The sequence below is a fragment of the Monomorium pharaonis genome, chromosome 6 (genome assembly GCF_013373865.1).
Source record: "Monomorium pharaonis isolate MP-MQ-018 chromosome 6, ASM1337386v2, whole genome shotgun sequence".
In the NCBI taxonomy this organism is placed as follows: Eukaryota; Metazoa; Arthropoda; class Insecta; order Hymenoptera; family Formicidae; genus Monomorium; species Monomorium pharaonis.
In genome coordinates this window covers 15747154-15764676 of record NC_050472.1, presented here as the reverse complement: position 1 = coordinate 15764676, position 17523 = coordinate 15747154, and the positions used below count along the sequence as shown (strand labels likewise).

The window sequence follows — 17523 nt, the reverse complement described above, 5'->3', positions numbered from 1 at the left end:
ATTTTGTAATTATTTATAAATATTTCATAAATATTTTTATAACATTTATGATATATCTTTATGATTTGTCAAATCTAAGACCACAAAAATATTTATAAAATATTTGGATAAATATTTATAAAATATTTAAATAAATATTATAAATATTTTATAAATATTTTATAAATATTGCGTTCTGTCTGGGGTATAATTTAGCTTTATCAAAAGAACAGAGCAAAAACATATTTTTATATAAGTTATTCCACATGTTATTTCGCATATGTAAAAATCAGGAAATAATTGTAAAATATTTATTTATAAAAATATTAATTAACTACAAGTTTTATGTTTCTGACATCTATTGAACTGATCTATAAAAAATATGTATTCATAAGCATCAAGTGTTCATGAATCATCGCAAAGTACTAAGTTGCGCACGATCTTCAAAGTCAAGCAACGTCGACGGCGGTTCACAGTTGGATGGGTGACCGCGGAAGTATCAGTCTCAGATGTGTGACTATGGTGTGATGGTAACGATGCTTGTTGAGAAACAACGCAAATTTAAAAATAACACGATTTATTTATTTACTTTAACATATAAAATATGTCACCAAGAATTCATGTATTTATTTTAACATATAAAATATGTTACATTAACACATAACTGTGTTAAAAATTTAATACAAAACTTTCTACACGAAAAAAGTTTATCACAAATACAAAATGTTTTTACCGTGTACTCTGTGTTGTTTTATTTTTAGTTATTTAAAAAAAAAAAGAGGGGAGAAGAACCACTACCCAAGGAGCACACAATATTTTTTTAACGTTTTTTAAATATTTATTTTTTATTATTTTTACATTATTAGTGTTTATTATACAAATAATATTTATTTAATATTTATTAAACATTTGTTTTATATTAATTATATATTTCAAATAATAAATTAGAAAAAATATTTATAAAACGTTTATTTAACGTTCATTTAATATTTATAAATTATTTATTTTTTATTAAAAATAATTATTTAAGAAAATTATTTACATAATATTTATTTAATATTTAGGTAATATTTATTTTATATTAAAAAAATTGTTTAAAAACAATATTTAAAAAATATTTACTTAATATTGATTTAATATTTATGTTACAATAATTAATCATTCAAAATAATTACCGTTACCGTTACTTAAGAAATAACGATTCGTTACATTTTCCGTTACTTTTTTAATGCTAAAACAAGATTAAATAAGAAATTTGTAAAATATTTTTTTATTTAAAATATTAACGTAAGTAATATATTTTTTAAATTTGCGAAATAAAAAAATTTTAAAAACAAAATTTCAAAATGTTTAAAATGTAAATAAAAAAGTTTTAATTAAGTAAAGGGCATAGCATGATAAGCATGTGTGTGCTGCCTTCACACGGATTTGATTGAAATTTTTACAGAATGTTGGCATTGATGTGAGAATAAATTTTCTTCAGTATTATATCTGAAAAATAATTTTTATGTAAGTTATGGGGAAAAAAAGAAAAATTGAAAAAAAAATTTTCTCAAAAACGACTAAACCGATTTTAATAAGAAAATATACGTTATGGGTTTCCATCCCACAATGTTCTAAAAAATTAGGAAATTTTTTTTAATATGGTCCAAAAAATTATCAAAAATCTAAAAAAATTTTTTTTATGGAATCCAGATGGGGTATTATCATCATTTTTTGTAAAAAAAAAAAAAAAAAAAACTATGACTTCCCTAGTATGACATATTTAAGTTTCAAAATGTTTGAAAGGGTATATATAGACATACATTAACATTTATGTCTATATATGTAGACACAAGTAACATTTATGTTTATATATATATATACACATAAATAAATATATACATATATTTTATTATTTATATACATATATACATAATGTATACGTATTATATTATTAAATATATACCCTTATAATACGGTCATTTTAGCTCAAAAAAGGGCGTTATCTCTGAAAAAGTCCCATTGAGCTAAATCTTTGCACACACCTTTATAAAAGCATTATTAATAACGTCCGAAAAGTCCCCATCGATATCGTGTTTGCTTCGAAAGTTATTCGTGATCAAAAGTCAAAGAAAATTGGTTTTTTGCAAATATCTCGCTTCCTATTGGTCGGACGACAATTATGATTATTATAAAAATTGTAGATTGAACATTTCTCTACAAAAAAAGTCTTATACATTTTTTACGTACTAGCAACCGTTTTCACGTTATACGGCAAGAAAGTGTCAACCGCAGATTGTAAAACAATAATAGCAATGCATTCGTTTGCCCACCACCTTCGAGGTAAAATGCAAGGCGCGTTTTTTTTATGGTTTTCCCCAGTAAGCCTAATCCATATTTTGCAAAAGATATATGTATAAAATCATTACGATTCTTCTTCATCATTGTCTTCAATTTCAGGTATTTCTTCTACATCTGCGTCTTCTATTTCGTCTTGAGTACTTTTCTTTGATATGTTAATAATGGCGTCCATTTCATCGTATTGATAATTATCGTTACTTGAGTTTTGCTAAATCGACAAGGCTCAATACACCTGTCAAATTATCAGGATTGCCATATTCTATAATTTGTGGTTACTGTCGCGGTCAATCAAGTCACTCCCGATAATGATTCTGCTGACACTTCTTGGAATATATTAACATAGAATAATTAACATAGAAGAAACAGAATACGATGAAATGGACGCCATTATTAACATATCAAAGGAAAGTACTCAAAACGAAATAGAAGACAGAGATGTCAAAGAAATACCTTAAATTAAAGACAATGATGAAGAAGAATCGTAATGATTTTATACATATATCTTTTGTAAAATATGGATTAGGCCTACTGGGGAAACCATAAAAAAAACGCGCCTTGCATTTTACCTCGAAGGTGGTGGGGAAACGAATGCATTGCTATTATTGTTCTACAATCTGCGGTTGACACTTTGTTGCCGTATAACGTAAAAACGGTTGCTCGTACGTAAAAAATGTATAGGACCTTTTTTGTAGAGAATTGTTCAATCTACAATTTATATAATAACCATAATTGTCGTCCGACCAATAGGAAGCGAGATATTTGCAAAAAACCGATTTTCTTAACTTTTGACCACGAATAACTTTCGAAGCGAACACGATATCGATGGGGACTTTTCGGACGTTATTAATAATGTTTCCATAAAGGTGTGTGCAAAAATTTAGCTCAATGGAACTTTTTCAGAGGTGAAATGCTAAAATGACTGGACTATTACGGAAAGAAACTACAGTGGATTACAAAAAATTAATTACAGGAACATACATATAAAAATATTACACAAAATTAAAGGTTGAAGTGTTGTAATATTCTATAATACTTTCGCACTACACGCTCGGATTACAGGAAAATAACCTGTAATACTTTGCCTGTAACATCTAGCCTGTAATATATTGCCTTTAATATGTTGCCGAGATTACAGGATAATAGTTTGTAATATCGCAGCGGGATTACAGGAAAATAATCTGTAAAGTATAATTATACATAGAAAAAAATATATAACGTAAAATAATGGAAAAAAAATTTATTTAAAAATTATGTGCATGAAATTTGTACATTGTTCATGGCCGGTATATCCAATGTGGTTAAAAAGTGATACAATAAATCTAATAAATTTTAAACATTTATGGAAATAATTTATATAATAAGACTCACTATCTCAAATTTCATGGATTGCTGGTGGCATTACAAATTTAATGCATTACACGCGTGTAGTCGTGTTTTACACATTTTGTAAATTACACGTGTAGTTCATTAACACAAGTCACTTACCACACGTGTAGTATATTACACATGTAGTAAATTACACGTGTAGTGGATTACACTTCATGGGCTAGACGTGTATTCTGTATTACAGGGATTTCACGCACTGTAGTAACAACAGCGTGTAATAACTACAGATTACTGTGATTCTTTCTGTGATAACTACAGAGAGTCCTGTAATAACTACACAACTATAATATTTATTGGCTCTAGTTTTTTTCCGTAAGGGTATACAGGGTGGTTGGCTATAAACGTATAAACCTTATAAAGAAATAAAAAGCATCGAGATAAATACAACGAACGAGAAACAATCAGAATCGACTACATAAAGTTTTGAGAAAAATTGCTGAAATGTGCGAATAAACGTGCAGTGGACGGGCATCGTGAGTCTCAATTATCCTGTATATACATTATCCAAACAAAATTACTTTTTAAAAAGATTTAAAAAAGGCGCCGTGTGTTATAGTTTTACTTATCTCGATACACTATTAATTGTTGTACTTATCTCGACGTTTTTTATTTTTTTACCAGGTTTGTACGTTTATAGCCAATCACCCTGTATATATATTTAATAATATATACTGTGACGTGACAGCCGCAGGCTGCTGTCCGTCACAAGGCCCTGAGGGCCCTTACGCTTTAACATCACGCGGGCCCTGCGTCCTCCCGCTCGGGAGCGGACGCAAAAGCGTGTTATCTCGTATTTTTATGTGTGTGACGTCCCACGTGCTGTCCGTTCAATTAATTGTTAAGATTTTTGCGAGCGCTGTATCACGGGTGCGGCGGAGATCGGTGGCTCTGAAGATCTTTTTGTAATTTTCGGACGTCTCGTCTCGACGGAAAACCTTCCCGGAGGTCGCAGAGCGAATGGACATCGAGGGAGTAAAAGAAGACCCTTTTTAAGCGGGGGTCTGCAGGTAATACCGCCCTTATCTTGCCTACAATTCGTGTCGTTCGAGAATTCTGATATTGCCGCCAAATCACGATTTCAGGATACAACGAAGGCGCGCGAAACCGAGGTTCCGACGGGGCGCCCACGAATCCGATCCCGCGCTAGTTCCGGCAGAGATCACGACAATGGGACATCAGTGAACGCCCTCGTCGAGAAGAAAATAACGTCCCGGTGGCGGAGAAAGCGCCTGGCCAGGAGACAGGAACCTGCCAGAGGAAAGCGCCAGAAATTCCCGCGCACGGGGCCCAACAGTATCGACCACCGCGCCTGGATCGATCAGCCAGCGACGGCGTGCACGCCGCGCGCTGTGCGAAAATCGATTTTTGGAAAATCGACCAATAAGGGCCCGGAGTATCGGGGGCAAGGTGGGGCGCGTCGCCGAGCAGCCCCCGCAGGATCCAGGATCCCGCACTCGAGCTGTGGACGTTGTATTGTTTTGTGCGTGCGATCCTGATCCCGAGCTGAGATACCATGTAAGAGAACGCAGGAGCCGGGAACCTCCCGATCCGGACGAGGCCGAGACGAAGGAGCCGGCTTGGTGAGACGAGCATCGTAAATTGTAAAGCCACCGATTTCGATTGGGCGACTCACGAAAGCGTTACGGATCTATTACGATCTTGTGATCATTAGATTAGAGTTGCGAATTTATTAGTGTATCGTTGCTTCGCCCGATCGCGCCCGCCCGCGTGAGTTCGTTCCGTGCTGTTCGTTTCGTGTTCTGATTACATTGCGTGTGCGTCCCGATCCGCAGCCGAGTCAACTGTGATTTCGTCCTATAATTGTGTCGCGAGCTATTAATCGCGCTGTGAATTGTCGCGCATTTATGATTTATTGTTCAAAAAATTTGGTTTAATCTATCGCATCAATATCGCGAATCGTTGTTAATTGCGCTTTCGTCTGATTTCATATTCTTGTCTTGTAATACTTCGTTGGCGAGCTCAGAATAATTATCGCGCATATTACTTGTGGGATCTTGTAACGTGCGGAGGAGCACGAACCCGCCGCGTGTCGCGTGAACTCGGAGCTACTGTTCGCCCCGATCGCCCTTGGCGACACTGTTATTCCATCGGGAGTTTGGCGCCCACCAACGGCGCCGGATAAAAAGCGTAGACCTGTCGGAAAATTCCCGCGTACGTCAAATCATCCGTCCATTGATTATCCCGTATTCGCGACAGGTAATGTCAAGCGATCGTCAGCTTGTAACGCGCGCAGGTCACCATTGCCGCCACATAGAGCCGTCTAATCCTGTACTACTTACTGTTAAATATATTTGTTAATTTTATTGTTAAATTTATGTCGCTTCAATAATTCTCTCGCCCTCCCGATTCCATCCGCCCGCGCCGAACCTCCCCCTCTGCCATTTTAGGGCTGAGCAGCTGGATATCGGAGCCGCTAACGCCCCGGTCGCCTTGCGTGCGCCAGTCTTTCCCGCGATTCTGTTACCGTAACGTTCATTAGCGATTTGGTGCACACAGAGTGGTACGCTTAACGTACCTGGCGCCCACCTAAGCATTGCAGTGGAAAATTTCGCGAAGGCAGTCGCCCCGACACCCGGCTCAGGGCCGCGACCAGGGACGGTGGCGAAGTTGGCCATCGCTCGCGAGCACGGTTACAATACGTATACATTATAAAATGTATATAAATAATAGAAAATATATATATTTATATATGTTTATGTATGTAGTACTCTTCCAATTATTTTGAAATTTAAATATGTCATATTAGGAAAGTCATAGATTTTTTTACAAAAAATGATGACAGTACCCTATCTGAATCCTATAAAAAAAAATTAAAAAGATTTTGACAATTTTTTTTGACCCGTATTAAAAAAAAAAACAAATTCCGTAATTTTGTTATAACATTGTGGGATTGAAACCCATAACATTTTTTTTTTTTCAAAATCGGTTCAGCCGTTTTCGAGAAAAAACTTTTTTTTGATTTTTCTTCTTTTCCCCATAACTCCCATAAAAATTATTTTTCACATATAATACTTGAAAAAATTTAATCTCACATCAATGCCAACTTTTTGTAAAAATCTCAATCAAATCCGTGCGGGAGCAGCACACACATGCTTATCCTGCTATGCCTTTTATTCAATTATGTCTATTTAATCCAAAATTTATCTGAAATATATTGTTTATCACTTGTCCATCAATACTTGTCCGTACTGACTTTTTAAGTTGGGTCCGTCAAGGTATTAGCCGCGAATAAAAAAAAATTTCACTACTACGGTAATAACATAATAATGACTTACAGCTTTCAAACACCAGCGGACATTCTTGCACATCGAATGGGAACTTCTCTAATCGAAAACCACAGTTGAGGGTGGCTTCCAATCTGAAATTTAAGTGAACACTAATCATTGGTCAATAAATTTATATACAGATCAATACAATATAAAAAATTGCAAAAGCATTACAGAAACGTTTTATTATAACAGTGCAAACATTTTCCGAAACTTTAAAAAAAATTCTTTATGATCTCTAAATCATATGTATTGAAAACTACAATTATCATGATGTTGATTTAATTATCTGACAGTACAATAAGCTTGAAAATTTGTGATTTAAAGTGGTAAATCACCTTGGAGTGTCAAAAGAATCGAAAAAGTTTTTTTGCATTAAATAATAGTTTAAACCTTCAAAAATAATGTGCAAATACTTTGATTATAAATAGATCATACTTTTTGAATATCAAGCCATTATATTGAAGCGCGTTGGAGTAACATCTAGCGCGCTCCACAGTCTTGCCGCTCCAAGAATTTTTACGTGCCTCATATTTACCCGATAGGTCATTTATCCTTTGTAAATAAATATAAAAGAAACAAAAACAAAAACTAAAGCTTTAAAACAATAACAAAAGCTTTAATGCAGTTGTTTGATCAATCGATCACCTAAATTGATTTAAATGACAAAGCAGTATTAAATATTGCAGCAGACGTCGCTATATGTTCCTATAATGATGACTTATGAAATCTTATGAAAATCATACAGATATTATACTTAAAAATCGGTCAAAATTGCTTCAATTTTTGTACGGAAGTAAATATTTGGCGCATCAAGGTGAAGCGCTTATTGACCGATGCTGCAAAAGAGGCTCGGACACCATCATTATCAAGTTGAAGGGAAACAGATAAGGTTTACAAACATCCAGAAGGCGTACTTTATGGTCTAGAAATTAACGATTAACCCTCTGACTGCACACTGGGTTAGCCACACCCAGGTCGATTTTCAAACGTGCGCCATTTTATAACGAGCAGTAGTGGGGAGATGGAACATGGGGGAGAAAAAAGTTAGGTATCCCTTTTATCTTATGCGTGCTTGATCCGGTCATTACTCGCTTAGTGCTTGCAGCAGCGTGAATGGAAGTTCGATTCTGGGTGTGATACACCCAGGATGCAGCGAACGTTACAAAATTGTGCAGAGCGGAAATTTGAAATGTAAGTAAAAGTAATTGCATTTAACTATAAATTACTTTTTTTTTAAATAAACCAAGTAAAAGAACATTAGTAAAGTATATTTTCATGTATGACAAATTAATTTTTGCACACGGAAAAAAAATTACTCTCAAATTGAAACTTATGTACTCAAATTAACGCGATTTTTGTTTGATATGTAAGCAACAATATATAATCTTCTTAGAAGAATTTGAGAGAGAAAATCTTGAATTACAAAATATTATAATCTTATTTCAATACTATAAGTATTATTTTAAAAATATGATATAAATGGTTTGATAATTGTTTGAGATTCAAACAAATCGTCGATCTCAACAACTCTCGCTCGCGGCGTGAGATCGGTTTGCGCACCATCACGCGTCGATATCCTGGACCTCACGTGGCCAGCGAGCGCTTGGAGCGTGGCGAGTGAGCGATATCCTGAGCGAGAGCAAGGGATGGTGTGGTACATCGCATGTTTCATCAGTCTAAATCTGCCGATCTCCGTCGAAACACCCTATCGTAACGACGGGATTTGACATAGTCTCAAGTTTGAGAGCCGTCGGCTCTTCTTTTCTATCGTCGCGTATCTCGCTCGGGAAATTGGTTTCCCGCTTCGCGTTCTCGCTCACGTGCCGTTCGGACAAGTGCAAGTGCGCGACGAATGATTTCGCTGCGTTATCCCGTCGGGATAACAGAGAAACCATTCGAGCTCATTTCGACGCCGGCCCGCTGCCTCGAGATATCGTTCCGCGCCGCCGAGAACGTCAACACAACGCCAAATCTTTTTGTTCCCGTCGCCGAGCGACAATTCCCGTAGTTACGGCACGTTAACTGTATTTGTATGATTTGGATGCGTCGACGATCGTGGAGCGCTCGCGACCGTCCACCGCCTCGCGTGCAAGATCTCCGCCTCGATCGCGAACAAGATTTCCGCTGCCGCGAGAATCTCAGATACGAGCCTAATCAAGATCTCCGATCCGCGATCCAGGCGGCGTTAGAGAGAGACGGAATAGAAGATTTCCAATTGTTTTCGCGCGACACGAGACATCGATCGCAGTCCCGTATTGAGTCAAAATAAATAATTGATATCGTTGATGATTAAATCGCAGTTTGAAGTCACTTCGCTCCTCTCCTCGTTCCTTCAGCGGATACAAATATCCGTGCTATCCACGGCGCACGCTCAACTCGTGAGCGAGTTCCGGTATTTCTTTCGGGACGATCGCGTCGCGATCGAGAACTCGAACAATAATTTTAGTCTAAAAAAATTATAATCTTTGATTTAAACATGTAGTATCTTTATTCGATACTTTTTCTTTTGCATTCAAGAAAATTATTTTTAAGTAACAAGAATATTATTTTCTTGGTTAAACTATATAAAATTTTTAAATAAATCTTCGTTCAAGTAAATCTTTTTGATTTAACAAAAATATTCCCTTATTTTCTGTGTATGTTTCTAGAGAAGTAAATATACGGAAGAGTAAATAGTTGAACTTTCTTTTCTTTATATTTGGGTTAAATAAACATTAAATAATAATAAAAACAATAATTGTTGTCGTTTTATTCACAAATATTTCGATGATTTCGATTTTATGGTATTAACCGTCAGATCAAAAAATAATGAATATGCATATCTTAAAAAAAATGTACTTTTTGGTACAAATCAAAAAATTGATAATAGATTCTGAAAATATAACTCTTCAGCTTTCCAATTATCATAGTGTTGCGTGCGTCGCCCGGTATACTCCGCGACCGCGACTCAGCTGTTCGAAGACGGATCAATACTATTGATTTCCTGGACCGAGCGTTGTCAGCTGACAAGCGCTTGACGACGCGTATAAACAACGAGTCGAATCTCGGTCTCGAGCCTGGTCGGACGCGTTAATAAAGCTGCTTGGTTTTACAGTTATAAAAGTGTCTTTCATTTCCGCGGCGCGCACGCTACAATATTTTGAAATATTTTTTTCTTTTTTTTCTACAAAATACAGCCGTTTGAAGAAAAACAATTTTTTATGCAAAATTTTTTGATTTATTGTCTGTCTATTGAATATATCTCTTTCCAGTTTATACATACGACTTTCTAATCTATTTTATCACAATTCTGAGAAATTTTCCTTAGGATTAAAATAAATAGATTAAAATTCGTCGATTTTTGCCCGAAATACAAATCGTCAAAGTTTCCCGGGTGTCGTACACCCATGTGTGCAGTGAACGTAACTTTTTGATAGTGTGCAATCAGGGGATTAAAGATACATTTAAATTTTCCAATTTTTTTCAGCCAAATTTTGTTACCTAAAACTTTAAATAAGTTTTTCTCAAAATGACATTTTTCAAATTGGCGTTGCACAAATCTTAATAACTATCCATCCGATTTATTTAAAATTCGGGAAATTTTTTTTACATGTTACTTTAACGAAGTACATATGGATCTTAGGATAAATTGAATTATGATTTTTATAGCCATTTTGTTATACATTTTTCGATCAAAAATAAAATTATTTTTTTTGAAATTGCCATTTTCTTTTAAATGTATATTTTAAAATTTCTGTGATTCATGTGCTTTAATAGTTTTTAATATATAAAAAATAAGAAATTTTTGTTCTTTGTTTTAGGTCAAAGGATGTCTGAAAACCCCGCAACGCCAGTTTGGCCTTACAAGGAGATGCCAACATCTGCTAACTTTACGTCAGTAAACTTATCACCCCACCATTAAAAAAAAAGTTCGGAAATACCGCAAAATTTTCTGCAAATTATCTGCTAATTTTTTGTCTTAGTCCCGAATTTTGTGCTCCACTGGTTCGCAAGACTTTTTTTTTGCCAAAGTGGGGGTGCTAAGTTCACGTGAGGATAGTACCACCACTGATAAAAAAACATAAACGAAAAACAAATATACCAAAATTTTCTGCTTTAAAAAAGCGTAAAAAAATATCAAAAATATTGAACGGTTATCAAAGTACCGGTACTCAGAATAATCGTACAGCAATGATATAAGAGAAAATGGTTAAAAATAAGAAGCTAACAATACCATAATGACTTATAAAGTACTTCCTCGATCAAATACTCATAAAATACACAATTTTAAAATGTTTAACTTTCTTTAAATATCTTTAAAAAGCAAATATTTTTAAAAAGCATCAAAATTCACAAAAATACAACAGTAAAGTACCATTAAAAAATTACCCTGCTCAAAAAGTACGATAGAAACTGATAGAAACATATAGAAATTTGATAGAAATTTAATATGATTTTATCTGAATTTATCGTTTCTATCAGACACTAGATTTCTTGCCAGATAGTAATGTCACGTAACACTCCGCGTGTAGAGGATTGTACTTATATATATTTAGAATCAAATTGAGAATTCGCGACAGCGCCCACCCGCTATCGATCACGTTCTTGAAATTCTTCGAGCGAGGCCAATGTGGGCTCGATAACGCGTCGCTCGTACCACTCACCCAAGTTCGACGTTTAGAATAGTTCACAATTTTTAGTGTTTTTTGTTGACACGTTTATCACCCGTTACAAACACACCGTTAAACGCTGTATTCATTTTCACACTATTGTGTTTTTCTAGAGCGTCCTGCACACGCTCGAGCACTATACCGCTTGCGTTTTCTAAAAACGTTCGCGGTTAAATATAGTTCGTATTTATCACCGCACCTGTCTGAATGCGATTTTCGAACGCTGTATCTTTTTCTCGCCACACGAGTCTGTCCGCGTTATTACTAGTACTCGCGTAATTACCACCTACATGCACGAACGCTTTTGTAATCATGTCTTTTCACCTTCAAGTCGCGCGATCCTCACCACCGTCTTTGTCTGACGGCAAGCCGAGAACGCTTGACGCGGCTATGTTCCTCAAGCTGTTGTATAAACTCGTTGCATCGCTGCAACCACATGAAACATTCAGCTAAGGCGACTCCGTTTGCTTGCTCCAACAGCTCGCGTTCCACTTGCTCGAAATTATTCTCCATTTTTATAATGTCTTTTTAGCACTGTTTTAAAACAACACCGTACAATCTTCAACAGGACACTTGCATGTAATTTGGTAGCACCTAATGCAAAATCGATATTTGTCTTCAATTTCAAAGTACATTAGCTTGCTTTGCCTTTCACACCGAATAAAAACACATACCTCCATCTCTCGCTCAGACAGAACATATTCATCATCATCATTGTTCAAAAGATTGGAAAATTCGTGGTAAGTGCGCAACATTTTCTTTACATTAGGATTCTCATTCTCATAACAGACGTGACTCATTCTTACTATCACTTTGATATACCTTCCAACACCTGCTGATATCTCAATGAGATGAAAACAGCTTTCCTGAGTCTTTTGTACAATTTGTTTTGCTATATTTTATTCACTTTCATCGATATCAACCCAATTCAGTATCTCTCTGCCTTTGCACTCGGATCCTAAACTTTGCATCAAATGCGATATTATGCGCTTTTTGACCGCTTACCAAGTATGTAAATATGAAACCAGAATTTCTGTATAGAAAATACGCGTTTATTATATGAAAATGATAAAAAATATAATTTATTCGAAATATTCGCCCATCGCTAGCTATACATTTTTCTCATCTCTCTGACAATTTGTGGGTGCCACGCCACAAAAACTGTTCCTTTTTTTAGGCAAACCCGTCATCGAGCCATTTTCGTTCATTTTCGTAAGTTGTGAAGCGCTGCTCAGCAAGTGCGTGTCCCATCGATGCAAATAAATAATAATCGGATGAAGCCAAGTCTGGTGAGTAAGCCGCATGCAAAAGTATTTCCCAACCAAATGCCTCAATCGTTTCATTTACCGGTTTTGCTGTGTGCGATGGTGCATTATCATAAAACAAAATTACTTTGTGTTGCCTTTTTTGATATTCTGGTCGTTTTTCACGCAAAGCTTAATTCAGATCAATTATTTGTTGTCGGTTCAACATTAACGGTTTCGCCAGGTTTTAGCAACTTATAATAGATCACATCCTTCTGATCCCACCAAACAAAGAGCATTGTCTTCCGTCCATAGCGATTTGGCCTTGCAGTTGATATCGATGGTTTGCCTGGAGTTACCCATGATCTTCTACGCTTAGGATTCTCAAAATATATTCACTTTCCATTGCCAATTCAATGGAGTAAGTATAAAATACTCACATTACTGAGTGACTCAGTCTCATTTTCAGATAAATGGAAAACAGCAATTTAATTGATCCGCGAGTTGTTGTTGCGTTTGAGCGTCATCCTAATCCAACAATGCTTGCAATTCGCTGCCTTCAAACTTTTTCGGTGGTCTTCCACGTTCTTTGTTTCTCACGTCAAAATCACTTTTGAATTTTTTAAACCACTCAAAGCACTGTGATTTACCAAAAGCATGCTCACTGTAAGCTTCGACAAGCATTCGATGCGATTCTGCAGCAGTTTTCTTCAAATGGTAACAGAAAATCAATGCTGTCCGCATCGTAGTTTCCAGGCATAAAATTCAACATGTTCAACGCTATTAAAAACTATGCTGTTGTATGAAACTTGTATTGTTGTGAGTTGAAAATCTTTATCAGATGTCAAAACAAGAAAATGGTGTCAATGATGCGATTTGACGGTAACTACATTGACAGCTAGCGCTATCTATGGGCAAATTTCTGGTACATCGGCGCTTGACCTCTCAAAGATTTGCATTCTTTAAATGTGTAATTTTCGTATGATCTCATCAGTAAGTATTAAATGTATGTGCTTAAAACTTATTTTGTCACTGCAGCCGTACATCGGCGCAGTGATTTCTTTAAATATGTGAATTCTGAAATATGTGATTGTTCCCCCTACTGAGACGTGTAAAGAAATGTATAATATAAGAAGAGTTCTGACAACGATATTACATCAGTTAATCAGTGGAATACAAACGGTAAAGTTCTAATCTCGCATTAGTTAATCGAAGGAAGTCAGAGTCTCCCCGAAAAAATGAACTATTACGTTCCGATTCAGCAAAACGAAGCGTGATAAACCGTAAGTATTCTTTTTAATTAAATGAAATTTTTTTATATATTTATTTAGATTTTATTTCTAACTTGCAATGTTTTTTTTCTTTACAGAACAATGTCGCAACCGCGCCATACTCCGCGCATTTCGGGAAGGAGATTTGCTTTGACGGCTACATCCTACAAATGTTTAGATATGGAAAGCAGCGTGGGGTTTGAGCCTTTTGTAGAGATGATTCTTGGTGACAACAAGGGCAATGAGATACCGCTGTCACGTGATACTTGGGTAATAATGATTGAGAAACGAACGAATATCAAACGGCTCCTGCAGTCAGCTACCACTACATCGTTGTGGATTAATGATTTTTTCATCGAACTCATCAAAATACGTAACAAGATTGTCATAAAACTTATCTTAAATAATAAAATTATGTACATGAAACCATCGACTGTACAATTTTTACTAAACCCTGAAGATGTAATCAATAATCCATATTTTAAGTTGTCGCAGAATATGTATGTAGTAAAAGAACGATATAATCAATTTGTAAACTGCTTGCGGAAATAATGTTCATAACGAGTGCGATGCAGTCAAATTGTTAAATAAAATATGTGTAAAAACTTCGCTCGTAGATTGCGAACTGTTGGCTTATGTATCAGACAATATTGTATATGACGCGTTACAAAATAAATATAATAAATAAATAAAAAATTATAAATAATTATTCTAAATTATTTTCTCTCTTCCTTATTCCTTTGCGGTATAATGGCATGTGCAAAACTGAGTAGGAGGTACATAGATAAGGTGCGATAGTTGGGAACGCATGTATATGAATGGGTGCCCGCGTATGAAAGAGTGAGAGAATGATAAAACTGTACGGGCGTACGGTTGGAGATATCGCGTACGGGCGAGAGAGAGAAATTCGCAATAGAGGGAAAGCGCAAGCACCGTGGCGATGGCTGCGGCGGCGGCAGCGACCAGGGACCACCGATTCCCTCTCTTCCACTCCCAGGGAAGATCGCGGATCCGAAAATCCTGCGTCAGTAATTCCCCGCGACGCGAGACCCCGATCCGCGTGACGTCATACCCCCGCTATAACAAGTACCCCCCGCAAACCCGCTCCCCCCTCGGAACTCGTGGGTTAACCGATCTATAACTAACTACTCACCTCCACAATTGTTGTCATCCAAAAATACTAAATCGTGGTTCTATGTCCCAATAGGGACAGAAATCCATTGGGCGTAAGAAGAAGAAGAACTAAATACTTATAAACCATTTAGAAATGATACAAAAGTTATTATTAACAATATATAAAATATATTTTTAAAATGTATAAAAAAGATATTTATGGTATATAAACTCGAAATATTTTTTATATATTTTAATAATAATAAAATAAATATTTATTTTAAATATTTTTATAAATATTTATCATAATTTTTTTATACCTGGCAAACTCAGACATAAAAATATGTATAAAATATTTATCATAAATATTTTTTCTTCTTACAAATATTTTATAGTCACAAACCCATGTGGTGCAAAGAATGCTTTGTACACACACACACGCACGCACGCACGCACGCACGCACGCACGCACGCACGCACGCACGCACGCACGCACGCACGCACGCACGCACGCACGCACGCACGCACGCACGCACGCACGCACGCACGCACGCACGCACGCACGCACGCACGCACGCACGCACGCACGCACGCACACACACACACGAAGGGTGCAATGGAGGGTTTCACCCCCTTTCCGCACTCACTCCGTCAAAGTCGCTAACCCATGTACTAACTCCAATGCGGAATCGTATCGTGTCTGTATGCAAATCGGGTCCGTGTGCAAATGGGTCGTTGCGCAATCGGGTCCGTGTGCAAAAGGATCGGTGCACAATCGGGTCCGTGTGCAATTGATTCGGTGTCCAATTCAAACGTTATGTGTCCGATTGCTGTCCAATAAGGTCTGTGTCTGATCGAAATTGTGTTTAATTAGATCTGTGTCCAATCGGGATTGTGTTCGATTGGGAAATACTACTGTGTCCAATCGCTTATGTAAGCAATCGGGACAGCACCCTTTTTAATATATATAATATGTATTATTGCAGTTGTAAAAACGTTAAATTAAGAAAAACAATATATACATTTTATAAACATAAAAAGACATTAAAAGAAATTTAAAGACATTAGTAGTTAACACTAGGCCGGTTCTAACCCAGGGGCTCCGAAGGGGGAGCGGGTGTGCGAGGGAACTAGTAGGCGCGGGGGTATGACGTCACGCAGGGAGGGGGGATCTTGCGGTGCGGAAATTGCTGACGCGGGATTTTCGGGTCCGCGACCCGGGAGCGGCAGAGGCGGAATCGGGGTCCGCAACCGCCGTCGCAGCCCGCCGCCCGACGCCCGCCGCCGCCGCCACCCGCCGCTCGCCGCCCGCCGAGCGCATGAGAAAACGTATGCAATGGATGGGAGCAAGAGAACGCGATATAGTATGCGATGGGTATATAATGGGTGCGTTCGGGGAGACGCTATTAGCGCTATCAGCATCAGTTTATCCTTGTTCTACTTTTAATGCGTAATGAAGATGGACTGATGCTGGTAGCGTTAATAGCGTCTCCCCGAACGCACCCAATGTGTGCGAGTGAGAGTGCGCGACAGATTAGAGAAAGAGAACGCGATGGGTAAGGGTGACCTCCTTTTGGACACGTAACGATTGGACACCGCTCGATTGGACACGCACGATTGGACACGGCTCGATTGGACACCGCACGATTGGACACCACACGATTGGACACCGCACGATTGGACACCGCACGATTGGACACCGCATTATTGGACACCGCACGATTGGACACCGCATTATTGGACACCGCACGATTGGACACCGCATTATTGGACACCGCATTATTGGACACCGCACGATTGGACACAGCACGATTGGACACCGCATTATTGGACACCGCAGTCTTCTAGTGAATAACATTTATATATCATATGACAGATTATCTAAGCTTAGAAATATCTGGCAGAAAAAAGCTTCGATTTGCCAGAAAAAAAATTGAATTTTAAATATCTATATACGTATTTTTAGGAGCATCTCGTTTTGCGTGGAAAGTTTCAAACCTATGTGGTGCAGAAAATGCTCGCACGCACACACACACACACACACACACACGGGGGGGTGCAAGGGGGGCCTTCGGCCCCCCCTCCCGCACCCACCCCGTCCAAGTCGCTAACCCATGCAAACTGTATTAGAAATCTGCATACACACACGTAAATGTGTGTGTGTGTCCAATTGTACGGTGTCCAATAATGCGGTGTCCAATAATGCGGTGTCCAATAATGCGGTGTCCAATAATGCGGTGTCCAATAA

General features: G+C 37.2%; 1 protein-coding gene across 2 annotated transcripts in view; it reads right to left on the bottom strand.

The window, feature by feature from the left end:
* LOC105840123 (pH-sensitive chloride channel 2) overlaps nucleotides 1-17523 on the bottom strand; it is a 255878-nt gene that overhangs the window by 101086 nt on the left and 137269 nt on the right. Inside the window, exon 4 of one of the 2 annotated variants that reach the window (XM_036288353.1) lies at nucleotides 7005-7105. In XM_036288353.1, the coding sequence (XP_036144246.1) occupies nucleotides 7005-7105 (101 nt within the window). The remainder of the gene's footprint in view (nucleotides 1-7004; nucleotides 7106-17523) is intronic. The other variant, XM_036288354.1, reaches the window with a different exon arrangement.